This window comes from Microtus pennsylvanicus, chromosome 10 (genome assembly GCF_037038515.1).
Source record: "Microtus pennsylvanicus isolate mMicPen1 chromosome 10, mMicPen1.hap1, whole genome shotgun sequence".
Classification (NCBI taxonomy): Eukaryota; Metazoa; Chordata; class Mammalia; order Rodentia; family Cricetidae; genus Microtus; species Microtus pennsylvanicus.
Window position 1 is genome coordinate 60,337,241 of NC_134588.1, and position 27,430 is coordinate 60,364,670.

The following is a 27,430-nucleotide window of genomic DNA, read 5'->3' on the forward strand; positions in this document are numbered from 1 at the left end:
CATCTGACCATCTTAATTCTCAGAGCTACACCAGGCAATGATATGATGGTAGACTCCATTTAGATCCTGGTACTTTCGTAGGTCTCTCTTTCCCCATGTGTAAAATGAGAGTGAGCTCTAAGCAGATGAGTGGCGTGCTCTGATTGGGCTCTAAGTATGATGATCATCTGGGTTGCTGTATTGAAAGACCCACTTGGCAGGTGGCACGAGGAAGCAGGTGGCCCATTGAGGATGCTGTTGAGGTCACCCAGAGAAGATGTGGTGGCAGTCTTACCCGAAGTGGCAGTAGTGCCATGAGAAGGGGCAGATTACATCACTGTCCCATTGGATGTGAGTGTGTGGTTGAGACAAGTCAGGAATAGCTCTGAGGTGCTGGCCCCGATGTAGGTGATGTCTGCCAAAAGGAAGGAGGAAGAAGAGGCTGTAGTTGGAACAGAACTGAGCCAAAGTGAGGTAGGTGGGGTTAGAAATAAAGAAGTGGGGGGCTGGAGAGATGGCTCAGTGGATAATAGTGCTTGTTGTTCTTTCAGAGGATTGGGGTTCAGATCTCAGAACCCTTATAGGACATCTACAACTCCAGCTCCAGGGAATCTGATACCCTCTTCTAACCTCTGCCCACACCCACGCCACAACAGTGTGCCAGTTCTTTCTCTCTTTGTATTAAATGAAAATTATTTTAAAACATCAGGAATTGTGCATTTAGTTTAGTTTAGTTTGTTATTATAAAATATCACAGGTACCTTATTAACCCATATGTTAATATTATTATGCATATTTTCAACTGTTTAAGGAGTTGGAAAACACTGACTACCATGATTGGATAATTGCATATTACTTATCAAACGACAAATAAAAGTCACTTCTAACTTTTTATTTTGGATGAATTCCACCAAATAAACGAGGCACTGAGTGGTGGAAGAAATGGATCAAAAAGTAAGCATATTTTGTCTAAAATGGGGGAAATAAAGAAACTCTCTCTCTTTCTCTCTCTCTCTATATATGTATACACACATATATGTATATATACATACATATACATATATAGAGCATTTTCAGAAATAGGGATACTATATAATATACTCAGATAAGTTTGATTTGATAAAATCTATTGCCAAAGTGGAGGAGTTAGCTCTAAAGAGGAGTGTTGGACATACCAGACAACAACCAGAAAGGAAAGTCCCCAGAGTGAACCAGCGTCTCACATCTTGGAGCAGGATGCATGCGGCTTCCTCTAATTGTATATATCTTACTACCCCAGGCTGGTCTGTAACAGGAAATGAAATAATGAGGTAGGAGGTTCCAGATTGGTTCAACTGCTCAAAAAATGTCCTCACTTCTTCCTCTAGAATCTAGAGTCTAGATTTTCAACAGGTAGCATTCATTCTTGGTGCCAAGATGGTCATACCATCTCTGGGCATTGTGTTTTAACTCCCAGAGGAGAAAGAGAAACAGCCAAGGGTGAAATGTGTGTACCAATGGACTCTGTCTCATAAAATAATAGCGTTCCCAGGGTAACCTCCTTCCTCAGCTCCACCCAGTATTACCAATGCACTACCTTACATGGATGCTCTTAAGTTGCAAGAGAGACTGGGTGCTGAGTTTTTCAACTGGTATACAAGACCTAGATTTTGGTACAGTGAGTAGAATATGAATAGATAGTGTATATTTCAGGGTATATATATGTAAATATGCATATATGTGTATGCATATATACATATACTTAACATTTAATACAATCCTAGTAAAATGGAAATGCACCGTATTTTAAAACGATTTTAAAATCATCATTATTATTATTTAAATCCCAACTGCAGTTTCCCCTCCCTCCTTGATGGGAAAAACCTTGTTAGTCAATTATCTTTAAGAGGTGGGTCTAAGTTAAGGCGTAGCTTCCCAGGACCGAGGGGAAAAACGTGTGCACTCCCCAGGTGCCCTCTCTCTGGGTGATTCCCACAGGACACAGCAGAACTTGGACTTCTCGTTTCCTGTTTCGTGTGTTTCCCCCCTTATAATAATTAAAAATATAATTGTTTTATCATTTAGCTAGCCTGGTTATTTCTACAACATTTGGTATCCAATGTTTGGGTATAAAAGTCCCGGCCCTGAATGTCCGCATGTCCTCCATGGAGCTCAGCCCAAGCCTCCTCTATCAGCCCACCTCAGCCGCGGCCTATGCCCAGAGCCAGCAGTTCACTCATCTCCTCCCAGACTTCCCCATCTCTCCCTGCCCCCATCCACTCCTCCATTTCTATTCAGAAAAGGGCATGGTCCCATATCAACCAAACATGGCATATCAAATTACAAGCAGAGTAGGCACCTCCTCTAGTATTAAGGCTGGCCAAAGTGACCCAAGATGAAGAGTAGGGTCCCAAAAGCTGGCAAAGAGTCAGAGACAGTCCCTCATCCCATTGTCATGTCTTCCACAAGAAGAACAAGCTATACAACTGTCACATCTCTGCAGAGGGCCCAGGTCAGTCCCATGCGGGCTCCCTGGTTGTCAGTCCGGTCTCCGTGAGTCACTATAACAAGTTTAGCATCTCTGTCCTTAGTGTGTATATTTCAGTGACATTAAGTTAATTCACACTGCTGTGCTATCCCTGTCTGATTTACTTAATTAGCACAAAATCCTCATCAAATTGTAGCATGTGTCAGAATTCTCTCCCCCTTTTAAGTCTGGACAACGTTCCGTTGTTTATTTAGACCACTCTTTGTTTATCTGTTCACCTGTTGATGGACACTTGATTTGTCTCCCATTTTGCTTATTGACAACAATCCTGGTGATACGAATGAACGTGAGTGTGCAGACATCTCTTCGGTGTCTCTGTTTCCAGGTCTTCTGGGAGATATGTCCAAAAAGAGACTTTTGGATCATGCGATGCTTCTTTGATTTTTATCCCCCCTAGGAATTTTCACAATTCATCTGGCAGTGGCTATACCACGTCACATAGCTGCCAACAGTGCCCAAGGGTCCCCATCTCCTCCTAGCGTTGTGAACACTTGTCCTTTCTATCTTTTATGAGCATGGATGGCATCTTTTAGTTTTGGAAGGGGGAGTTGAATGAACAGGTGGAAGATAATTGAGGAATAAGGTTTAAAAATAGAGGCGTGAAAATAAAAAAACATCCAGAAAAAAGGACTGTGCCGCATGTGCTGGGTCAGATTTGCTCTACTGGAGTTTTGAAGACATCTCAAGAGTACCTGGAAAGGACCGCCTTCCAGGAGAGAGGCTGGTGGGAAAAACAGGGCCCTCTGTCCATCACTCTCTCTGGTGAGACCAACAGAATCAGATATCCAAATCGGACTACTCCTTTCCCCTTCTCTCCAGCTCAGACAGGTTTTGGTTAGTTTCACTTTTGAGGTGCTGAAGATTGAGCTCAGGACCTTGCAGATGCTACATCCTCAGTTGTACACAGAGCTGGGATGTTGTGCAAGATTACACCGCTTTGAGGTCCATGATCTAAAGCTCAGATCTCTCTCTCTCTCATTTTTATTTTCTTTTATGTTTTTTTAAAGATTTATTTATTATGTATACAGTGTACTGCCTGCATGCCAGAAAAGGACACCAGCTCGAATGATAGATGGCTGTGAGCCATCATGTGGTTGCTGGGAATTGACTCAGGACCTCTGGAAGAGCAGTCTGTGCTCGTAACCTCTGAGCCATCCGTCCAGCCCCAGTTTTCACTTTCTACATGGGGAAAGAAAAGACCCTCGGCTTATGCCTTTGGTTTTCATGCCTTGGTGGGGATTTTCACCCAGACTGTCAGTGGGTGGTTTTTGGATTTTGTTTCTCTGACAAATCTGGGTTGACACGAGGACAGGTACAAGTGACTTAGGAACACACTGGTTTGTCTTCAGCATTTATCTAGTTCCCTTTATAGTATGCTGGTATCAGCTAGTTCTATGAGGAATCCTTGAGTTGTGACAAAATATTATTTTATTTTTTATTCTTTCTGATGTGCAACACAATGGAAATCATGAATGAAAAGTGATGGTGGCCAAAGCAGAAGGGACTCACGGAGTGCTCGGCGTTGCCCCCTGCTGGGATCCCAGAGTCTTTTTCATCAAAGCGTCATTAATAATACCCTGTCCTTGTTATTACACAGAGACACACACGAGAGAGAGAGAGAGAGAGAGAGAGAGAGAGAGAGAGAGAGAGAGAGAGGAGAGTTAGCTCCCACAAAACATATATCCTTTGTAAGAATATACATTTCACTGGCCCCATGCCATGTTGCTAAGCCAAAATTGGTGGAAGAATGTGTGCCCAGAATATCAGCTAAAAATACCTCTCCCCACCCTTCGTTGTTTGGTGGGTGTGCTTAAGAGCAGCCCAAGAGGCTAATGAGGATAAAGGGAGAGGAAAACTGGCGTTTGCAAGGGAAACCAAATCTTCATTCCCTAAAAAGAAAACATATACTTTCTGTATGTCTGTTTTATGTTTCTTGCTGTTTTCGCATGCCTGTGTGACAATATGGAAAGTCTATAGTGTAAGTCCTGCCATCTTGGCTTGGGCTATTGGAGCCCAGACTTTCACCACAGCCCTTTACTCTAAAGCCTGATTCATAGACGACTTTGGCAAGGAAGGAAAGAGGGAGGGAAGGGAAGAGAGGTCCGCTGTCTTCCCTCTGTCTGCTCATCTAGCTTCCCAGACACCGTTGGTTCATTTGGGAGCCCGAGGGCAACGTGTCTACCCTAGCTGGCCTGTGTCAGCTTTCATGTCTAACTTCTGAGCCACAAGTTGGTCCTTTTAGTAATCCTAGCTTTCCTTGTGGTCAAGCTCACTGTTCCTTCTGCATCTCTGTTTCTTCCCCTTCACGAGGAAAGGGGACACTGATCTATCAGGGGAGAGGGTTAGTTAGGAGAGCGTGGTAGGAGCATTGGGTTTCTTAGTGCAGATCTAGACAAAGGTCAGTGGTCTCCAAAAGGAGCACTCAACTGAGAACTGACGTGACCCAGAGCGAAGGTCTGTCCCAAATGTTTGCTAGGTAATCTCAGCATTAACCAAATAGCAACCGTTGGCTTTGGTGGGAGAGCCACGAACAGGACAACTTCCTGAACATATGCCAGGCCTTAGGCAGTAGATGTGGGTGCTCCTCCACCCTGGCTGGCTACGATCAATGTTTGCTGTGGCCTATCATAGCCAGAGTAGCCTGAATGACTTGCACCCCGTGTTTCCTCTCCAGCTCTGGGCTTTTAATATTTGTTTGTTGGTCTCTTCTCCAATAACATGAAAGGCTTATTGAAGTTTAATTTAATTTGTTACAATAACGATGAACAGACTCTTGAGATGACATATGAGGCTCTATTTCTGGCTCAGTGACCACCTCGAAATATGTTATCTTAGACAAATATTTACACGGGTAGATATGTTAAATTGATTTCGATAAAGGAAAACTAATAGCTACTGCTTATGGAGAGCAGCTAGTATGTGTCAGCTTCTTCGGATGAATTGTTTCATTAGATTTTCAAAAAATCTCATGTGACATCACATGATCCTTTTTTTTTATAGAAACTGGGCAACTAAGAGAGCCTCAAACTTACTCATATTTATAAAACCAGCACCAAGTTTTGCATATTTATTCATTAGTCTTAGAGCTGTGGTGTTCTCCCCTACCCCTCCCCATTATATCTGGCAGACTGGAACACGATCTTTGCAAGATTAAGAGAGACATACATGGTCTACAATTTCAAGGTAAACCCAGCCATTGCTAACAGCTTTTTGAGAGGCAAAGAGCCTCATGCCTCTTTCTTAGTGAGGCCAGCCTCGTGGAGCTCCTGGGCTGCAGACACCAGCACCAACTGTCCTTTCTCCCATTCACGCATCCCATTGTATGGTCCTCTGTGCAGTTCCCTGGGAGCCACCAGGAGACAGAGACTCTGATTGGCTCCGCCAGCCACTTATTGTTTCCCATGTTTTCACCACTGCAGAGTCTTAAGACTGTCTCCTATGGATGATCTTGCTGCTCCTATTGTCTCTGCAGACTTTCCCACCGTCTCAGGACCATGCGCTCGGTTGCTTATTGTGATGCTCTTGGCTCAGCCTCAAGGACAGAGACCTTGAGCCAGCTGACAAGGTTGCTTGTGTCACTTCTTCTAAGGCCACAAGCCATGCTTTTGGTTCCCAATACTTTTGAATACTCTTCTTTCACCATCTCTCCCTCAGTTTAGCCACATGGTCTCCCAGGCTCCCAGCAGCAGATTTTCCAGCAGACAGTTTTGGCTTCTGGCCAATCCCTGTCTCTTGCCTGGATGACCTCAGTTACCAAGTCAACATGGTACTTAATGAACGTTGCTATGCTGCCCCCTGGTGGAGAGGGTGGAAACAGAGCTGATTCCTGCCTTTTTAAGAACCACCCTAGACCCTCTCTCCCATGCTGAACCTCCTTCTTCCTAAACTAGAGGATTCATGCACCGTACCAACTCAGCTCCAGGAGCACCATGGAAAGGCAGTATGCCCTGTCATAGTCTAGCTTCCAAAGCTAAAGTTAGTTTGTTATTTGTACACTACGGGAGGCTCAACTGGAGTTAACGTCTTTTGTATTTATTGGGTCCTCCATCCTTCTGTTTGTCTGTGGTCCAGATGCTTTCTGACTCTTCCTTTAAGGCCTTCCAGACCTTAGATCAAGGTTAATGAAGATCATGTCTCCAGACATACGTCTGGTTAGGAGCTGTCTGGGGTGCTGTCATGAGAGCTCACTTATGCTCTTCTCAATTCTGCAGGTCTGGGGTAGCTTGTGGGTTTGCACAAGGTTGCCATGCTCTCTGCTCTTCCTGTACACAAGAGGTTGTACCATTAGCACGGAAGGAAGATGGGGTGTGAAGCATCTGGTATAGCTAGTGTATGATAGGGCAGGGATAGGGGGACATTGGAGGGCATCGCAAGGACGTATGGACAAAAGTGCCCCATGTACTGGTACTAAGACACAAAATGAAAGGGCAGTTTCTCGACTGGTTTCGCTCTAATGTGTAAAGAATGCTGTTAGTCAGCTCTCCTGGAGCTGTTAGGGCAATGCGCTACTCAAGCTCCTCTGGAGGAAAAGAACAAACAAGATAGATACAGATATATAAGAGGAGATTTATTAGGAGAATTGGATTATGTGATTATAGAGTCCAAGTGGCCACCCTGCTATGCCATCGAGAGCCAGAAAACCTATGTATTGTAAGAGTCTAAAGCTGGGGTCCTGAGAACTCGGTGTGGTGGGGGTTATGCAAGCCCCAAGCCTGAAGTCTGAGAAGCAACTGGGTGGTACCAAGGCACTGAGATGACTGTGATGGTGGGTTAAATTCCATTCTTTCCAGATCCATCCCCAAAGACACACCCAGAAGTAATGTTTTGCCAGCTACTTGCACATCCCTTAACCAAGTCAGGTTCACATCCAAGTGAATCCTCTGTGGTTGGTTGACTGGGCACTGTGAGTCTACACAGCAGGCAAGATCTCAGGCCTAGTAGGTTTTCTTCACTCTCTCATCCTGCCGTGCCTGTCCTCCTGTCCAAAGCAGGGTTTTAAAAAGTCCTTACATTGTTCTAAGCTTCAGTCCTGAGCTCCTGGCTCCAGCAGGTCCCTCCTCAGGCTGCTCTCTTCTCATTCTCCCAGTCTTTGTCACCGTGAGGTGTCTTCTTTAAAAAATAATTCTTGTTTCCTATTTCAGCCCCTTTACCCATCATGGGCATCATAATCGCCAATGTAATACCATTTTATTGAGGAGTTGCCATGTGCTAAGAGCTGTGTTAAGTGGTTTTGATTTGGTTCCTTTATCTGTACAGACTCTGTGTGTGGTGTGGTGGTGGCCCTCTCATTGTTCCTATTTTGTAGATGAGTAAAGCAAGACTCCTGTATTTTTATCAAGGCCACAAAGTCAGTAGAGGGCATAGCAGAGACTTGGTCTTGGGTTTATCTGATAAATCCTGTTATCTCTTAGGGAGCATGTGGACTCGAAATGGAGCATAACCCTATGTTAGGCATTCCCAAGCCTCTCTCCTTTGAAGCCAGACAGTACAAGTCAAGTCTGGCTGAAGTATGACACTCTCCATGAATTAATGAAATACTTCATACTTCTATTTAAAAGAGGTGAAATAATAAACCAAACAAAGAGCCCAGTCCCTGACACTGGATGGGTATCTGGTAAAGATGCGTTCCCTTTCTCTGTCCTCCATAAACTCCCTTTGTTTTTAGTCACATCATTTTGGGGGACTGGTGCAGGTTCTAACCATGAAACATCCTCTTTAGAGTGTGGTGTTTTTCCTAAGACCACACAGCAGGCATTCTATCCGAGTGTCACCTAATGTCTTGGCAGGCCACCGCCTGGCTACTTTAGTTCCTGCAGTGCCAGGGTCCACCGCTGCTTCTGAAATTCTCTGATTCTTTTGGCCTCAGACTTGTCTCGTAGTAGCGCGTCAGTGTCAAGCCGTTATAGCTGCGTTTGAGATGCTCTTGTTTCCATAGTTACAAGACCTCCCAATACAAGACAGAAGTGGGAATGAATTAAGAGACTATCTAGCTTAGTGTATTTTAAACATGGCTTAGGGGTAAAATATTATCTTCCAGAAGACATTTTTTCTAGTCTATATAATACATACAGTCTTAGTTTTTTTTTTAAATAAATAGATTGCATAATACGTGTAGCCTAGAATATACTTATCTGGATGTGTGTGCATGCACGTGAGTGTGCACGCATACATGCATGCACACGTGTTAGCACCTGTGTGCCTGCATGTAAATGACATTGTATAAAAAGATATTTTTTTGAAGGATTAGCATGGCCAAGCAGTACCCTGCTGAAACACTGTCTGGAGATTAGGGTTTAGATACAGGCTTCTCTGACTGAGAATTGTACAATAAGAAGACATGGGGATCAGAGACCTGTTCTCCTATTCCTTTCCCACCTCTAAGTTTTTGACATTGTATGGTGTTTAGAGAAGAACTTACCTTTAACAAAGGAAAGACAAGAAACTCAAGGCCCAGGGACTGGAGTGGCTTCTTTGGACCTGTTGGTAAAGGGAAAACTCTGAGCTCAGGTCTACTTGGCTCTTTCCCTGGCCTAAGATGATCTTTTCTGCTTTTCTTTCTACTGTGGCTCCAAGCACAGGATAGAGATGAAGTCAGCGATAAGAAAGAGTGCTCTCTGTGGATGACCCTGGCCAACGATAGGACCATGCTCTGTCTGGCACATCACGAACAGAGATGAGGTCAATGCTAGGAGTCAGTGGACGAGCTCACACTGGAAGAAGGGCTGTCTTAGGATGGGACTCTGGAAGCCCTTAAACATGAAAACTCACCTTTGGGGCAAGAAGGAAATATTCACATGTATAAAAGGCAGATGCATGGCCAATAAAAATGACTAAAAATACCTGTGCATTAAAGGTTATCACCTTTAAGTACCCCATGCATGCATTCTTATTTTATCTTCCTTTGCTGAGGGCTGCCAGCACTTGATTGTTTTTATCCTCTGTGCAAACTGAGACTGCCAAGACTCAGTGATAGGTAAACCATATCATTAGGATGTGGTCGAGCCTGTGGAGTTGACTTCCAGCAAGACTCACGGTTGTGCCTTTTGCAGCTTTTAGCTGGACAAGAAGATGTAAGCAGGGCCTGGAATGAAGTTACAGCCAGTCTGTAACTCCCTGTCTGGAAAAGCACGGGGGAAAGACAGTAAGAGGAGGGATGAGGAAGGAAAAAGATAAAGAAATTCTGTGACTAAGTAGATTCGGTCAATCATCTGTGTCCTTCTCTGTTATTTCCCTGTGTATGTCCCAACCACATCCAACTGGGGCCATTCATATAGAGCAGTGGTTCTCAACCTCTGGGCCGTGGCCCCTTTGGAGATAGAATGACACTTTCACAGGGGTTGCATATCAGATATCCTGCATATCAGATATCTACATTACAATGATAATAGTAGCAAAATTACAGTTGTGACGATAACAATGAAGATAACTTTATGGTTGGGGGTCACCACAACATGAGAAAATATTAAAGGGTTGCAGCATTAGGAAAGTTGAGGACCACGGATTTAGAACTTTGCCTTAGGTGGGGTGCCTATTGCTGTGTTGAAAAACCATAGCAAACAAACAAGTTGAGAAGGGAAGGGTTTGTTTGGCTTATACTTCCATATTGCTGCTCACCACTGAAGAAAGTCAGGACAGGAACTCAAACAGTGTAGGGACCTGGAGGCAGGAACTGATGCAGAGGCTGTGGAGGGATGCTGCTTGCTGGCTTACTCCCCATGGTTTGCTCAGCCTGCTTTCTTATAGAACCCACGACCACCAGCCCAGGGGTGGCACCATCCACAGGGGGCTGGGCCCTCCCCCATCAATCACTAATTAAGAAAATGCTCTATAGGCTGGCCCACAGCCTGATGTTATGGAGGCAATTTCTCAATGGAGGTTTCCTTCCTGTCTCTCAGGTAGTTATGTCACATTGACACAAACCTAGCTAGCACAAGCCTTCTGCCCACTGTAGCTTCTCAAGGACTAGGGTGGATTAATTTGTTACAACATTCCTCCTCACCTCTCCTCCCAGAGGGTCATCTGTGGATGGAGGGGCGCACTTAGGACTTATACTCCCTGGGACCATATTGCACAGGATGCTTTTTTTTCCCCCGTGGAAAGATGCTCTATTTTCATTTTACAAGTGAGAATGAGGTCCAAGGAAGAGATGGATGAGCCCAAAGGCATCAGAGAGAGGGGAGGTGATTTAGGGTGGTGAGACAAGATGGATGCTGTCATGTCTACATAGGTGAGCTGACAGTTCTGGAGACACTGCCCAGCTTTCCCAGACACAGCAGCCTGGCAGACTCTGAACCCAGAATGCAGTCTTATTAGCATTCGGAGGGAGAGGTAACCATGGGGGACACATCTCAAGCACTAGGAGGAGACAGGCTGTGTTTTAATTATGACCTGGACTTTTGAACAAATCCTTTCCTCTGCTTCTCTGAGCCTTAGAGAAAACAACTTATGGGAGGCTGTGCAGTCAGCAGCTGGGTCCACAGTGGTACCCGTACAGCTGTGTACACATCTGGCACCCAGGTGGTAGATGGCAGGCTCCTCTTCTTGAGTTGCTCTTGAAGGTTACGAGAGATGAGGGAGGAAGGTGCAGTTGACCTGGGTTTGGATTCAGGGAGGCAGAATGGAGGGAATCAGGCCTGCCTGCCTCTTGTGGCCTGCGGTACTCAGGGGAGCAGGACCACTTCAGGACTTGAGCCTGTGGGACCGTTGCCATTTCCACCAGTGCTCCTGAGTCAACATGGCAGACTGTCTTTGTGGACCTCACTCGGGCCCTCCCTTCTCTGGAGTGGGGGGGGGGGCAAATTGAGGGGGAAAGAAAAAGAGGAAGAGATTAACAGGCTAGAAGGCAGACAAGCACAGATGCTACCACCCGCTGCTGCGGCCTCCTAAGTGTTTGTTGACTCCCTGGGAACAGTTGCCTTGAGTCTGTTTAACAGTCCATTTCGGGAGAAGGGGAACAGAAGCAAGGCTTGGGGACAAAAGGCCTTTGACGGGCTCCTGGAAAAGCATTGATTAGTTTGCTCAGGTTGGCAAACATGGACCAGGGACTTGGGAGGCCAAGGGACTAAGTAGGTAGGTTTTCTGTACAACGCGTGGCATCTAGCGAAGGGCAAGGGTGTGAAAGAAAATACTGGAGGGGCTCCAGTAATAGGAAAACCGCAGTGAGCATCTGGAGAACGGGAGGGGAAAGGGCAAGGGCTTCTGGTCCTTGGAGTCCTGGGTGTGGAGCTTATTAGTGGAGAAAGGGCAAAACAGCTACTTGGATAGGTCCTCCACTTTACTCCAGTGCTGAGGTTGACGGGTAGAGAGGGGACATACGGAGTTAACTGCTTCACAGGAGACCCTGCTGGCTGAGAGATGGACCTGGTGGTTCACAGTTTGTGTTGCAGGCCATATTACCATCCAGCAGACTGGGTCTGCCCTAAGGCTTTCTTGGGTGGTTCTGGGATCCACGGCAGGCCACCTCATTCTCCTTTTCAAGAGTTGGCTTCCTCCACTCAAAGCTTAAATGTCTTTCCTCTCTCCTGTGCCAATCTGTGTGTCTCACTTCATCGGGAGCTCTTCCCAAGCTTCCTCTTCACGCCCCCCCCCCCCCCGAAACTCTTCCCTTCCTCAGGAAACTTCCAAGATAAACATACTGTGTGAGGGGATTGCCTTGTAACCAAATGAGTGCAATTTTATGGTTGGGAGGTGGCTGAATATTGTAATTCTTTATATATGCTATAGCTCTGTGTTAATATTTTATAAACGTGGGGGCGCCTCTGCATTGTTCCTTTTAGTTTGTTTTAGTTTTAGTACCGCAGTGGCACACATGCGGATGTCAGAGGTCAACTTTATGAAGTCATTTTCACCTTACTTCTTTCGAGTGGGCTTCGGGGTTTGAATTCAGGCTGTTGGGTTTGCATGACAAGGCCCTTTATCCTCTGAGCCGTCTTCCTAGTCTTATTTATTTTCTTCCACAAACATATGAGCTCCATACAATGACGGATTTGTCTTGTATACTGTTGTGTCTGTAGCAATGTCACACACACACACACACAAACACACACTCACACACTGTACACTCCACTCCATATGTAGACACAGTTGGGGTGTGGTTTCTCTTCTTCCGCCCTCTGTGAAGACACTGAGTGGATAGTGGATCACAGGTCATGCAGAGATGCCTCTGAATTAATGAAAATAAATGGATGAAAAGAATAAACTGCTGACATAGGAGCAAGCAAAGAGATAGGATTGGCACCCTTAGGCCAATGTGGTAGTTGGCTTGTCTGTAGGAAACCACTCCAGTTGTTTATATTTCCACCATTCCTGCCGAAGTGAGACTTCTCAGCCGAACAAATTGTCATCAACTTCTGAAATATTCATTGTGTCAGCTCGTGTCTGTCTCTGTGGAGAGAGGAGCAGTACTGTTTTATGCTGACCCCCTCCTTTCTGCTCCCTCCCTTATGTCATCTGACTTTCCTCTATCTATCAGATCCTCTGGTACCTAGGGATGATAGAGAATGTTTTGGAAAGACTTCTGCCCCTGCAATTGTGCTACTGCTTTAGAAAAGAAAACAGCTCTTTCTTTTGAAAATAGTAAATGCATGCTCTAATGAATGAATCCCACAGTTATCATTAGACGATTAACTTCGCGCCTATGCCAAAGCATTTACAAATGCAATTACGATTTCATCAGATAATACAAAAGTGAAAAAATAAATCTTTAAATCTGGGGACTTCCATTAGTCAGCCTGAGTTGTCATGGATCTAGGGGGACCAGAAAGACATGGAATCTGAAGTTGACTTCAGTACAAACATTCCTTCCAGAGCTTGAAGACCCTCTCTGAAAACTGGAGGAGACCCAGCCTTATGGTCATTGCTTTCCCTTCTCTCTCACATAGATTATTTGCTGTCAAATGTGGAGGCTGCTTCGAAGCCATTGCACCCAATGAGTTTGTCATGCGTGCCCAGAAGAGCGTGTACCACCTGAGCTGCTTCTGCTGCTGTGTCTGCGAACGACAGCTGCAGAAGGGGGATGAGTTTGTCCTGAAGGAAGGCCAGCTGCTCTGCAAAGGCGACTATGAGAAAGAGCGGGAGTTGCTGAGCCTGGTGAGCCCAGCGGCCTCAGACTCAGGTGAGTGCTGCGCGGTGGGCAGGGGCTGCATGGGATGCTGCCTAGCTCCTTGGCAAGGCAGTCCTGTGCATTTCAGCAACTTCTTTTTTAAGCTCAGAAACATCGACTATTAGTGAGATTTTGTCATGCTAATGGTGCACAACAAATGTTTCCTAACTTCCAAGGTATAGAACCCACTGAAAGCACACATATTTATAAGTGTCTGGGTTAGCAGGAGGGATTCCCTTTGGGCTGGATGGAGTCTGTTGACCTCCACTGAGTTAAGCTCTAGGCTGAGATCAGGTTCAGGACTTCTGTGATTTTCTCTTGAGCCCAGGCTAGAAGAGCAGGCATGATCAGCTGCCAATCACGAAGGTGCAAAAAAGCAGGTCCTACTGCACACAGCACACTTTCTAGCATCAGCCGGGACCATGTTGGCTAATATCCCATTGGATGAGGCAGTTTATAAGCTCAAACCTACAGAATGTGGACTTATACTTCATGCAGCTTGAAGCCTTGCTAGCCAGGCTCCATAATATACAGAAATTCGATATTATTCATGGAGATGGGGGAACTGAAGCAGCCATCCAGTCTACTGCAATCATCGAATTTCTCCCAGCATTGTTCCCTCATCTGCTTGAAGGGAGTGCTAGGATCTGCCTGAGGTCCGGTGACTTATGTCCTAAAGGAACTTGAATATTTTTGTTCTTTCTCTTCCTCGCCCACCAGCCTTCACCCCATTGTGACTTTAGGGGAAGTAAAAGGTGGAAGAAACAGGAGAGGCACGAAGATTTTACAAGGGATGTTTCAGTGGGTCAACTTTCCAGGAGTTCCACAGGGCAGAGTTCGTCTTCTCCCAAGAGCCTGTGAGAAGCCGTGGGTGGTGTTCATGTGACTTTGCTTGTTTTTTTACCATGTCTTCATTTTCTTTCTCAGCCTGTAACACACTTACCAGATGGCTCATGGGTTCAAGTGTTTATCACATGAGTGTAAGGGATAGAGTTCGGATCCCCAGTACCCATGTAAATGCTGGGTAGGTCCAGGCCCACCTGTAATTACAGCCTCAGAAGATAGAGACAGGGTCTCCAGAGCAAACAGGCTAGCAAACTTATTAAGCATATTGTGAGATCTGAGTTTGATTAAAGACCATGACTCAGTGAATAAGATGGAGGAGTGATAAGGGATAATTCTTAGAACCAGCTTTGGGTGCCCATGTGCACACATATCCACACTCAGACATTACAGGCTGGGGAGAATGCAAGGAGCATGCGGCAAATGAGCAAGGTCACATGGATACCACCTGTGCACAGACATCTCACACACACACACACACACACACACACACACACGGATACCACCCATACACAGACATCACACACACACACACACACACACGGATACCACCCATACACAGACATCACACACACACACACACACACACACACACACACACACACACACACCGCATGCACACACACCAAAAAGAAAACAGGAGGAAGAGAGAAAGAGTGAAGCATCTTGTTTGATCAATCAGTGTCAAAAATTGTAGATCTGCCCAGTCGTCCTCAATGCAGGGACAAGCTATGAGTTCATTCCTTATAAAGGCAGGCCAGTCTGCAGCCTTGCTGGGCACAGCTATGCCCTATGTTAAGCATGTCCTGTCATTTCACCCTCAGCACCAAATCTACAACCTTGACACGACTCCTGTGTCTTTCTTAGTCTTATTTTCTTACTGTGATGTTTCTTTGGCTTTTATTTTAAAGTTAATTGTCCTTCTTAGTGTGCTTACTGTTCTCTCGTGTTCTCGTTCTCTCTCTTCTCTCTCCTCCTCCTCCTCCTCTTCCTCCTCCTCCTCCTCCTCCTCCTCTTCCTCCTCCTCTTCTTCTTCTTCCTCTCTCTCTCTCTCTCTCTCTCTCTCTCTCTCTCTCTCTCTCTCTCTCTCTCTCTCTGGTCAGGGATCTCCTAAAGTGCATCATTTAAAATTAGCCTGAAAACTCTGCCCTCTGATAAACAGAAAAGCTCATAACAGCATGCTATACACCTTACCTTATTAATACAGAGTGTGTCTTTTTGGACCCTACTGACTTTGTCATTACATGTAATTCCATCAAAAAAGCCCCATTTCATACAGATGCAATCAAATTTAGAGCTTAGATTTTTTTCTGCCAATGTCGTAATGCCAAAGTTCTTCTCACCATAGAGAATTCTAGCTGCCGCATGGGCATGTCTGGCCTGATTTGTGACACTTACGTCAGTTGTCTTCATCAAAGTCATTGATAAAACATTAAAATGACCTACAAAGATAGCTCAGTCAATGAACCTCTTGTTGTTGTTGAGAACTTGAGATTTATTCCCAGATTCATGCAGAAAAGCTGGGTGTGGTGATCCAAGCTTGTAATCACAACACTGGGGAGGCAAAGATGGGTGGATCCCTGGGGTCTGGCCATATAAGTGAACTCCCGACCATTGAGAGGCCTTGCTTCAGAAAACAAGGGGTGTGGCTCTTGAGACTGATCTCTGACCTTCACACGTGCTCACACACGAACACACACCCACACATACACACAGAGAAACAGGCATCCACATATACACATATGCACATACACAAACACGCACCCACATGTACACATATATGTGCACACACAAACACGTACCCACATGTATACATATGTGCGCACACACAAAAATATTAAGATGGCAGGACAGAAGATCATTCACTCAACAAGTACTTAAGAAAGAGATCTCCTGCTTACTGTTGCCATGTTGAGAAGGAAGATGGTTCAGGGAGATATCTGCTGTCCCTTTTAGCACTGAGAATCCATGATGATCTTTGTAGTGTTTTTTTCCCGTGTGTGTGTGTGTGTCATTGTCTGTGTCTGTGTGTGTGATTAGAGCCTAGAGGTTGGTTGATTGTTGGGGGTCTTCCATAATTTCTCTATACCTTGTTTTTTGAGACAGGGTCTCTCATTGAACGCAGAGCTTGCCAATCCAGCTAGACTGGCTCGCTAGCAAGCCCCTTACCTTAGCACTGGCATTGCAGCTGTTCAATGCCACTCCTGGCCTTTACATGGGTTCTGGGGACTGAACCCAGGTCCTTATGCTCCCATGACAATGACTTTACTGACTGAGCCTTCTCCCATGACTTTCTGATCTTTTGAGACAGGGTCTGTCTAGGTAGCCCAGGCTAACTTTGAGCTAGTAATCTTTCTTCCTCAGCTTCTCAGGTGCTAGGGACCCACCACACACAGCTGAACACACTTTTCCGAGGTGGTCCAGTGTTTTTTTTTGACCTGATCCCTGCTTTGCCATTAGCCCTGAAGCAACCTCTTTAGCAGGTAGATGCAATTCAAAGTCAGAGGCAGACCATTTTCTTTGGGCGTTCAAGGTGATGCGGATGCTCTAATGCCTCCCTAGTGTCTCCAGGGAAGGGATCCTGTGAGGTCTTAAAGCCTGAGCTCTTTCCCATCAGTAGGGAACAAGAGGGTCTTGTCGCTGGTGGGCATCTTGGAGGTGACGTAGTTCACATTCCCACCAGAGGTTCCACACACTTCTGCTGAAGCTCCTGGACCACAGGGAGCTGGAGATGTAAGGAAACACACTGATGTGCTTTTTCTGCTCACTCCTCTGCCTCCAGATGTGTGGGAGCTTCCCCCCAACTCTCAGTCAATCGAATCCTGACACGGTTTGCCTGGAGGTAATATTGTATTTCCCAGATTGCAGGCTAGGTCTCCTAGGGCTGCCTCTGCACTTTAGATGCCAGTCACAAGCTGGAGATTGCCATCCGTGTTTCTGACTAACAGGCTATAAATTGGAGTTCCCAGGACGGCCTCCTACAGCTCAATTAATTTGTTAAAATGCAGGATAGAATTCAGGAAAACGTTTCATTTATGATCTCCCATTTCTCACAAAAGAATTTCAGAGGGTGCCAATGGCAGATAGAAAGATATACAGGACAAGGTGTATGCAAAGGGAATCGGCAATCCTATAACTCCCTTGAATGTACCAGCTTCCATATACCTTCACACCTTCAACTCTCAGAAAGTTAACTGCACCCTGTCCTTTGGGGTTTTGATACAGCTCTATTGGATAGGCACAATTTTATCATTAGACTTTCACGATCAACTCAGCCTTCAGCTCCTCTGCCCTGCTTGAGAGTGGAGGGCTGACTGAACCGATCAACCATCTAATCTTAGGTGATCAGACTCAGTTCTACAGCTATCTGGGATCCCCCAGCTACCAGTTATCTCATTGGTATGCAAAGTTATCCTTCCCACTGGGGACTGAAAGGAGTTGTCTGGTGAAAAGCTGGATGTAGAGCATTCATGGTGTATGCCACATCACAGAACTCCTGACTTTATCTTCGTTTTTTTGTGTATTTTATTTTTAGTGTTTTTATTGAGCTATATATTTTTCTCCCCTCCCTTCTTCCCTCTTCCTTCTACCATCCCCCATGATCTCCACGCTCCCAATTTACTCAGGAAATCTTGTCTTTTTCTATGTCCCATGTAGATTAGGTCCATGTATGTCATTCTTAGGGTCCTCTTTGTTGTCTAGGTTTTCTGGGGGTTGTGAATTGTAGGCTCTTTTTTCTTTGCTTTATGTCTAAAAGCCATTTATAAGTGAGTACATATTATATTTGTCTTTCTGGGTCTGGGTTACCTCACTCAATATGATATTTTCTAGATCCATCTATTTGCCTGCAAATTTCAAGATATCATTTTTTTTCCACTGTGTAGTAATCTATGGTATAAATGTACCACATCTTCTTTATCCAGTCTTTGGTTGAGGGGCATTTAGGTTGTTCCCAAGTTCTGGTTATGACAAATAATGCTGCTATAAACATAGTTGATCAAATGTCCTTATGGTATGGTTGAGCATCCTTTGGGTATATACCCAAAAGTGGTATTGCTGGGTCTTGAGGTAGGCTGTTTTTTAATTTTCTGAGAAATCACCATACTGATTTTCATAGTGGCTGTTCCTACCAGCAATGGAGTAGTGTTCCCTTTACCCCACATCCTCTCCAGCATGAATTGTCATCAGTGTTTTTGATCTTGATCATTCTGACAGGTGTAATATGGAATCTCAGAGTTGTTTTGATTTGTATTTCTCTGATGACTAAGGATGTTGAGCATTTCCTTAAGTGTCTTTCAGTCATTTTAGATTCGTCTGTTGAGAGTTCCCTGTTTAGGTCTGTATCCCGTTTTTTATTGGACTATTTGTTCTTTTGATGACCAATTTTTTGAGTTCTTTGTATATTTTGGAGATTAGACCTCTGTTCAATGTGGTATTAGTGAAGATCTTTTCCCATTCTGTAGGCTGTCTTTCTGTCTTGTTGACTGTGTCCTTTGCTTTACAGAAACTTTTCAGTTTCAGGAGGTCCCATTTATTAATTGTTTCTCTCAGTGTCTTGCTACTTGTGTTCTATTTAGGAAGTGGTTCCTTGTGCCAATACTTTCAAGTGTACTTCCCACTTTCTCTTCTATGAGGTTCAATGTGCTTGGTTTTATGTTGAGGTCTTTTGATCCATATGGACTTGAGTTTTGGGCATGGCAATAGATATGGGTCTATTCTTCTGACATAGATTGTCAGATTGTGCATTTTGAGCCTCAGTGTCTGTCTCGGTCCATGTACAACCTCAAACTTTGGTCCTGGCTTTACTTTTAGAAAACACACAGTAAGAGACCATTTCCCTACCCATGGTTATCTTTTATGTTGATAGAAACCATCTCTTGGGTTTAGGAAACTCTAAAGCCTTTTCTAGTTTCTCCCCACTCTTTTTAGTAGTCCATAGAAAAGATGTTTTGATCTATCTGTGGAAATATTATGCTGTCTTTAAAAGGTACTACCATGAAGGAATGTGATATCCCCTATGCGGTATGCCTAGAATATTGTTATTGTTACTGCTTGGCTGGGGTATCATATTTTGTTGATATACTCACAATTTGCTAGTTGTTTGACCTGGGAATGGGGGCAGGAGTTCCTGACTCCTGACTGTGGACAACTATGGCCTCTAGCCAGTTCAAGTTACATTTCTCATTTTTCTCTTTTAGTCTCCCAATTTCTTTTCAAATGAGCAATTACCCAAGTATCTTGTGCAGTAATTTTACAAGCTTAAGTTTGGATTAAAAATTTCAACCTATAGTATGGTTGAAAGTGAGACAGATGTTTCTATACTCTTCCAGCTTCCTTGTGTGCTAATGCTGCACTTAACTGTAGACAATGAAGATGGTAACTCTCTAGGACACTGCCAGCTAGAGGATTTATTTGATTTCAGGAGATTTTTCTCTAATGTCTTCACTTATTCAAACATCCATGTTGCATTGCCCTTCATTATAGGCTATTTTTAAAGCCAAACAGCTTTATTTCTTGCTTCATTCCTTGATCAATGAAGAATGTCTAGTTTGAGTTGGATACATATTTTGTTCCTTCCGACAGAATTTTCTTTTTGCATTTTATTTCCTCTTTGTGTCTCTTGCCATGGAATAAAACTGTATGTTTGCTTTCCTCATTTTGGGGTTCATCTGTGTTTCTGAGGACAGAAAAACTATTTAGATTATGCCTGGGATTCATGCCCTGGCTGTGACGGGGCTTCTTCAACTGATCTTCTTGTGTAGAGGGATTTCCCCAGAGGAAGCCTGGGCAATGAGGTCCACCCCAGGACTCATTTGTTTGAAGGACACTTTGTGTTTGATAGGAGGTGTAGCAGCTTCCCAGAGTCCACCGAGGAGCCTGTCCCTGTACTCTGCAGCCCTGCACAGCACTGCCTGGTATGTCATAGACGGGATGATGCAGCTTCTTGTTTGAACACATTGCCTCTTCTTGTTTATATTAACGTCTGAGGCCAGAGCCACACATCATTAAAGCTGTAAGGTGTTTTTCCTCTCACACACACTGTTGGTCAGTCCTTTTTCTTTCTGATTTTTCTTAGCATGTGGAATGCTGCCGTGTCTGCCTAAGTTTCCAGATACTTCCCACCACTTTCTTTGTCTGAAACTCCCTCTCTTTGTTTCTCAGTCATACTTAGCAGCAGTAGTAGCTAAGCTTTCTTTTATTGTTTGCTTAATTAAAAATCCTTATTCATTATTGGTGTGTGTGTATGTGTGTGTGTGTGTGTGTGTGTCTGTGTGTGTGTATGACACAGCTCGTGTGTAAAGATCAAAGAACAGTCTGATGGAATCCATTCTCTCCTTCTCTCTGTGTGGGTTCTGGGGATCAAATTCAGATTGTTAGGCTTGCCCAGCAGCTATCTTTACCCACAGAGCCACAGTCTCTTTCTTCATTTCCACCTACAACACCGGGGATGGTATTATTGTCTACGGTACAGCAACACGTCTTTCAACTCGTGTTGGACTAATCTTGTTCTCCGATAACGTAGATTATGAGCAGTAGTTATCTCACACGTTCTGGTAAATACCAGAATGTTCCTTGGAATTGTTCTTGTCAGTTCATTTTTACAGTGTAAGCTATGAAAGATAGCAGGAGAAGGAGGAGGTCTTGTCTGTTTGGGGATCTGCGATGAGACAGGTCCAGGAGTATAGCTAACCTGACACTCTAAAGCAGGGGAATCTTGGGCCAGTCCCCCTACTCTGTCAAGGCTATTTCCTAATTTGTAAAAAGGGGGTTACCATGCCTCCTGTGGAACCTGCTTTTAGAATGAAAAGAGATAATGCAGATCAAGGCATGAAACTTGATTGGTGTCTACCCAGTGGCAATTTCTAGTATTATCTCTCGGCAAGGTGTTCATGTACTTCTGGGTGTCTTATGGCTTCTGCACTCATTTTGCAAAAGATCCATAATTTCACAAATATCTTTCTATCCCTCTTTGCCCTCTATTATCAGATGTCTCTGGAGAGCTGGCACAAGGTGTCTCAGGGTGGTATGGGGGCCTTGTTATTTGTGGTGGCTTGAATTGGAGATGTGTGGTTTTCCACTACAGGCGTGTATATCTTAGAGACTGTCTTTAGTTTTAGAACATTCTGGCTAGTGTTACATCCTGGGTAGACACTACAAAAAAAAAATATCAGGTGAAAGTAGTCTTTCAGTGACCTCTGGGGCTATTAAAATCCAAGCAAGAATGGGAGACATTTACTAATTATTTTTCTATAATAGGCTAAGAAGCTGAGATTCATAGTCATTTTGATTGATTTGAGCTCCTTTGCTTGCCCAGATGTTACCTTCTTACTAAGCACCACCTTTCCTGCATAGCTGCCCTGGGGTATCTCTCTGACCTTCTTGGTCTGATGGAGTGACGCATTTCCACAGCTGAGGAGTGGATTAGGCTCCTCCGACAAGGCCATGCGACCTGGTAGTTCCGTCCGTGAGTGCTGTTAAACTGAGGGTCACAGTTCTTCCTTTTGTCCCCCAGCAGGTCTGTTAGCATCGCTGTCACACCACTGTCCTTTCAGATGCCCTTCCAGTTGTCACTAACCTTCCATCCAGCACTTGCTTTCTACAGACTTCTACACTATGTCAGGTTCTAGACTAGATAAATGCTGCTTCTTAGCTGCAGAAAACCAAAAGCCAAGGGGATGCTGACTTCTAAGCCGTACAGTGAAGGAGACACCTCAAAGTCAGCATAATCGTCCCAGAAGGGTGGGCACAGTTTGGGCTATAAAGGGGCTGAGAGATGGACATAGGGATATTGCTGTGAAGTTAAGCTTGTCATTCTTCTCTTTAAAAAGCAAAGGGGTTACTCATAAAAAAAACCAGAGTAGTTACTACAAGTACTTCAGTAAACATTAAAATGGTGAAAAGTGTATGTAAGTCATGTTTTCTATATTCTTTACAGCAGCCTATTAAAAAAATTTAACTGTACTTTCCATACAGTAATAATTACCTTTTTTCAGGAACACACACACTCACTTCTCTCCCTGCACTTAGATGGTTCATTGCTTGCCTTGCGTGTTGATGTAATGTTTTAATTCTAATCCTAGCTGTGTTGATTTTATAAATTTCTTGTTATAATTATATTATAATTATAATCTTATACTGTGTTAATTTCATATCGATTGTGGCCTGATGCTTGAGAAATACTTCTTCAAAGTGAAATTGCCCACAGATCTATCCCCAGGTTTTGGAGTTAATATAAATTCTTGAAATTTCAGGCTAATAAATATATGCTAAGTCATATGCCATGTGCTAAGAATAGAGCAAGAGGCATGCTGTCTTGTCTTGAAGATTTCTGTGCAGTGTTTATCAGAGAGTACATGTGCAATCTCTTGCATCGTTTTTGAGGGCTGGTATTATCAGAGACTCCACAGGTCTTCCCAGATGCTGCCTGGTTTATTAACCTGGCATTTCTGATTGGTGGGCAAGAAGTTGTTATAATTGCTGGGCCCTTTAGATTGTTTTCAAAACCAACGCTTTCTTGCTCGAAGCAGCCATATAGTTTCTAGAAGGGTTGTTTGTTGTTCTCTGTCTAAGGCTTCTTTTGTGTGCAGAATCTTTCTCTTTTCGTGTATTTGTTTTGTCTCCATAACATAGAAGGAGAAGTGAAAACACAGGATACTTGAGTCGGGGATAAGCCAGAATAAGAACTTAATTCTACCAATTACCAAGTCCGGACACTTGATACTGAAACAGAGGACTTCGGCCCTCTCTGTAATTAGAAGTTGGGTAGAGTTTATCTTGGTGTTTAAAAAGTTACAGACAATGTTCAGATTTAGACAATGCTTATCTCTTTTCCACTGGCTTGAAACTTGGTTTTGGAAACGTGTTCGGTCTTAATAATGTTGATGAAAATGAATAGCAAAATTAGTGTAGTTGCTTCAGAACATATATAGCTTGTATTGGTGTTTATAATTAGTCATTTCCCATGCTCAACCCCTGTAAGTAAAAATGGCCACATGTAAAACATATTGTGTTTTTCATAATGATGAGGGATTCGGGGTGTTGATAACTACCAAACCGTCTCTCTGCGATATTCTTACTGAAAGTATTTCTTGAAGTTAAATAGCTTAGTTTCCTACGGAGCTGGTGGTTAAGGCAGTTTTGTGATTCTTCCCACTATGCAGTGAGGAGCAGGAGCATGGAAAAGTTAATAAAGTACCGCAGGTACTGCGGCTAGTCACCGCAAGGGCCACTGTTCAAACCCAGGTGGTCTGGTTGCAGAGTCTGTCTTCTTAAGCAGCGCTGTGCTGTCTGGTCATCAGACACACACATGTAGATTAAAGCAGCCCTCACATTTTCTTCTCACGTTTTACTGACAGCTCGCTGGCTGGCTGAGGTGGTATTCCAGGACTCTCTAAGATCCCTACTTACCTACGAGGTCCCCAGCAAAGCATCTTGCATGTGTATTCAGAGCAACGACAAGGAGTTGATCTGAACTGAATTTACCAATCCCATTCAAAGCCAGTCACATGTTCACTTCCTGCTTTAACCTATGTGTTCTTCCTTAGCATTAAGCACTATCCTTGAACGCGTTCTGGACATCTTATAGCGGTAGGGAGCTGGGAAAGATGCCAGGTCAATCTAATGTGTGGAAATGGAAGCGATTAGAACGTGCATATGCAGAAGCATTAGAGATTTTGTTTTGTTTTTCCCACATCTGGTTCTGTCCTTGTGTTTTATCCGATGGCAGCAGGAAAACTTCTTCCCCACCCCTGCCTCAAGCCTTTTGGAGAAGTATAAGGAGTGGAAGCCATAGCCCTCGTGAAATCAATCAGGCCTGGCAGTGGGTTAAATCGGTACATCTAACAGGCTCTGTAATAGTCCCACTCTTAGGAGCCTTTGTTTCTCCCCTGGCAGAAACTTCAGTGTGCCCTTATCTCTCTGTTGGGTCCTCCCTGCAGAACTCTGTAGCATGGTTGGTGAGTGGTCCCTGTGCAGGCAGAGCAGCTCAGCTCCTGTGCTACATGTCCCAAGGATGCAGGTTCTCTCCTCTATAGTAAATGCAAGTTGTGGAGGAAGTTCAAGAAAGGGCTGGTTTTCTCAGCCCGGCAACCCAGCCCCACCCAAACTAGCCATCTGAAGAGGCTTTAGAAACAAACACTTCACCCTGCAGCAGTGGAAGAGTTCTAGGCTGTATCTCCCTGCGCCTTTGTGCCTCTGTGGCTAAAGAAAACCCCCAGTGTTTTCTAAGGATTGGTAGAAGACTTGTTTAGAGCTTCTTCTAAGTACTGTGGTATTTTATGGGGCAAAAACAAATGGAAAAGAAAGTAATGTAAGACCCATTTGCATTCTCAGTGGTCCAAACCAAATCTGCACACTGGAGAGGCCAGAGGCTTGTTTAGGTCTTTTGGTGAGGTCCAGGAATCTGAATATTTTAGCATGTGTGCACTAGGTGGGTACCCAGGTGGTATTCAAGGTATTTCTTCTTGGAAGAAATATTCAAGTATTTCTTCCTGAAAACCTGTGAGGGTAGAAAAGCTGGCCAGACCAACCGAGCATCTAGTTCATCTAGGAGTTTACTGAGTGGTACGTTGAATAGGGCCTGGGTTTGGTGTATGGAGCATATAGAAGCATGCATTTGGCTAATTGAGCAAATATTTGGGGACACAGACAATATGACAGGCCTGTGGTAATGCTGGGTTGATAATTCTGCTCCCCACAAATTTGCATTCTAGTGGGGGAAGACCATTAATAACCAGGGCACTCAGATCATGTGTGGCTCCTCAAAGTAGTCCCCTGCTTAAGGCTTCTTATGTATTTTTAAGTGTGTGTGTGCGCACGTGTGTGTGTGTGTGTGTGTGTGTGTGTGTGTGTGCGCCCGCGCACGTGCACCTGCAGAAACCAGAGGAGTGTCAGCTCCCAGAACTAAAGTTACAGGTGGTTGTGAGCTGCCTTACGTGGGTGCTAAAAACCAAACTCTGGTCCTTCCTCCGCAAAAATAGCATGTGATCGTACCCTCAGAGCTATTCTCCAGGCCCTTCATATATTTCTTTTTTTCCCTTGACGTTGGGTTTCTGTGGAATGGGCCTTAAGGATTTAATTAGTCAGGCATGCAACCTGAGATCTGGGGTTCCATAATCCCTGGGTGAGCACAATGTTTAGGAAAGGAAGGTGGTGAAGCACAGCTCCAGAAGGTGGTGGGGCTGTGGGAGCTCGAGTTGCCGGTGCCTCAGTCAGCTGTTCTTCCCAGCTGATATTTGGTGCTGTGCCAGGAGGGGTATTGCCCCTAGAGTGAACAGGTAAGATGAAGCAAACAAAATTCCAAGAAGCCAGGTGACATTGACATTTTGGAAAAAAATAGCTTGTTTTAAAAAGCATGTCTGAAGCAAGATAATATCAAACATACACATTAATTGTTTCCTGTATTTTATCAGACAGTTTTGAGTATAGTAATAATTAGCAGAAGCGAGGGAGGGGAACCAATAGGGTAGATACCGATACTGGAGTCAGCGACCAACCGGATAGTTGATTGATTGGTTGGTTAATGACAAAGAGAAAGCAGTGTAATTCTGTCCCGAGATACGCGTGTTCCCATTTCCCTTGCGTACTCGGATTGGCCCCAACCAAGCACATGGAGGCTCCCCCTTCCAGGCCTGGAGTGGGAATCTCGTTGCCGTGGCAACTCTCTCCCGCTGTTGCTCAAAACCGTTTGAATTACACCCCTGCCAGGCAGTCACCAGTGGCTTTCTTTTCTTCCCAGCTCATTTTCCCTGGCAGAACTCTGGCTGGAGGCAGCTTCAGTGCGGGCCTAGCATGGGGAAGCTTCCAGGCCTGCCGGCTGCGGGCTACTGCAGCCCTGCGCATGCATCGCATTCTCTTCTTTTCAAAGGCGCTTTAGAAATGGAAGAGGCCAGGCTGTAGAAACACACCCGGACGGCTGTTTTTATGAGAAAATGCAGATAAAGAGCCCGGCGGTAGGGCCATATGTTCCCCATAATCTCCAAAGCCGTCACTTCAATTAGAGCCTCCCCCGAGTTCTAATGCCCGATCCTGAGTAAACAAGCCGCTCTGAAAGAAGAACTCGCTTTCCAATTAAAAGTGTACTAACATTTCTCCCTCCCTTAATTCCCGCCAGCAGAGCTCCTCGCGGGCGGAGGCGCGGGCCGGGTCGCGGTGAGGTCGTCGGGTCCGCGCCGCCCCGCGCCGCCACGTCTTCCCAGGTGACGTCAGGCGGATCCGGGATTAGGGCGCACCCCGCGCTCCCGCGCCGCGCCGCAGTCTTAATTAAAAGTAATGCCACGGTAAATCCGCCGGCTCTGGCTGGCGGGCCGAGCCTTTGGGCTGGCCTGCGATAGGCGGCTTTAGGAAGCAGGTGTTTCTCTCTCTCTCTCTCTCTCTCTCTCTCTCTCTCTCTCTCTCTCTCTCTCTCTCTCTCTCTCTCTCTCTCTCTCTCTCTCTCTCTCTCTCTCTCTCTCTCTCTCTCTCTCTCATTCGTTTGTAGATAGACGTGGCTCTCCGTCGTTGTCATCTCCACCCTTGCTCTTAAAAATACAGAAGCAGACACACCCGGATTTCCTCTTTACTCCACAGATTCCACTTTCTGTGTAGTCTCCCTCCACCCCCCATTCCTGTCCTTGTGCTCCAGCCTTGAGGATGATAAGGGCAGCAATAGATGGGGGCCAGGTGTGAAGTTATTGAAACGTCAGTCAAATGGTGGCACCCTCCTGGCATTCCTTGAGAGCGCTGAATGTGAGCATCGCAGACCCTCCGGCCTCTGCCTCAGGACTTTCATGCTGAAGCTTGGTTTCTATGGATGTTTTCTGTGCGGCAGAGCTGGTTGGAAGTTGCTTGGTTTCAGATGGGAGAGTGATGGATAGATTAACTTTCTGGCCTACTCTCCACACCATGAAAGAATCAAAGAATTGAAGCTATTATCTGAAAAATCCCAGAAACATCAATAAGCAGAAAATCCTCCCCAGATCATTCAAATGCAAATAGCTCTC

General features: G+C 44.8%; 1 protein-coding gene across 2 annotated transcripts in view; it reads left to right on the forward strand.

The window, feature by feature from the left end:
* The window catches only part of Lmx1a (LIM homeobox transcription factor 1 alpha), a 143,390-nt gene that overhangs the window by 82,950 nt on the left and 33,010 nt on the right, over positions 1 to 27,430 (forward strand). For both annotated transcript variants that reach the window (XR_012911999.1, XM_075987478.1), the window contains exon 3: positions 13,387 to 13,619. Coding sequence is in view for 1 of the 2 variants with exons in the window: in XM_075987478.1 (XP_075843593.1) it covers positions 13,387 to 13,619 (233 nt within the window). In the remaining variant the exon portion in view is untranslated. The remainder of the gene's footprint in view (positions 1 to 13,386; positions 13,620 to 27,430) is intronic.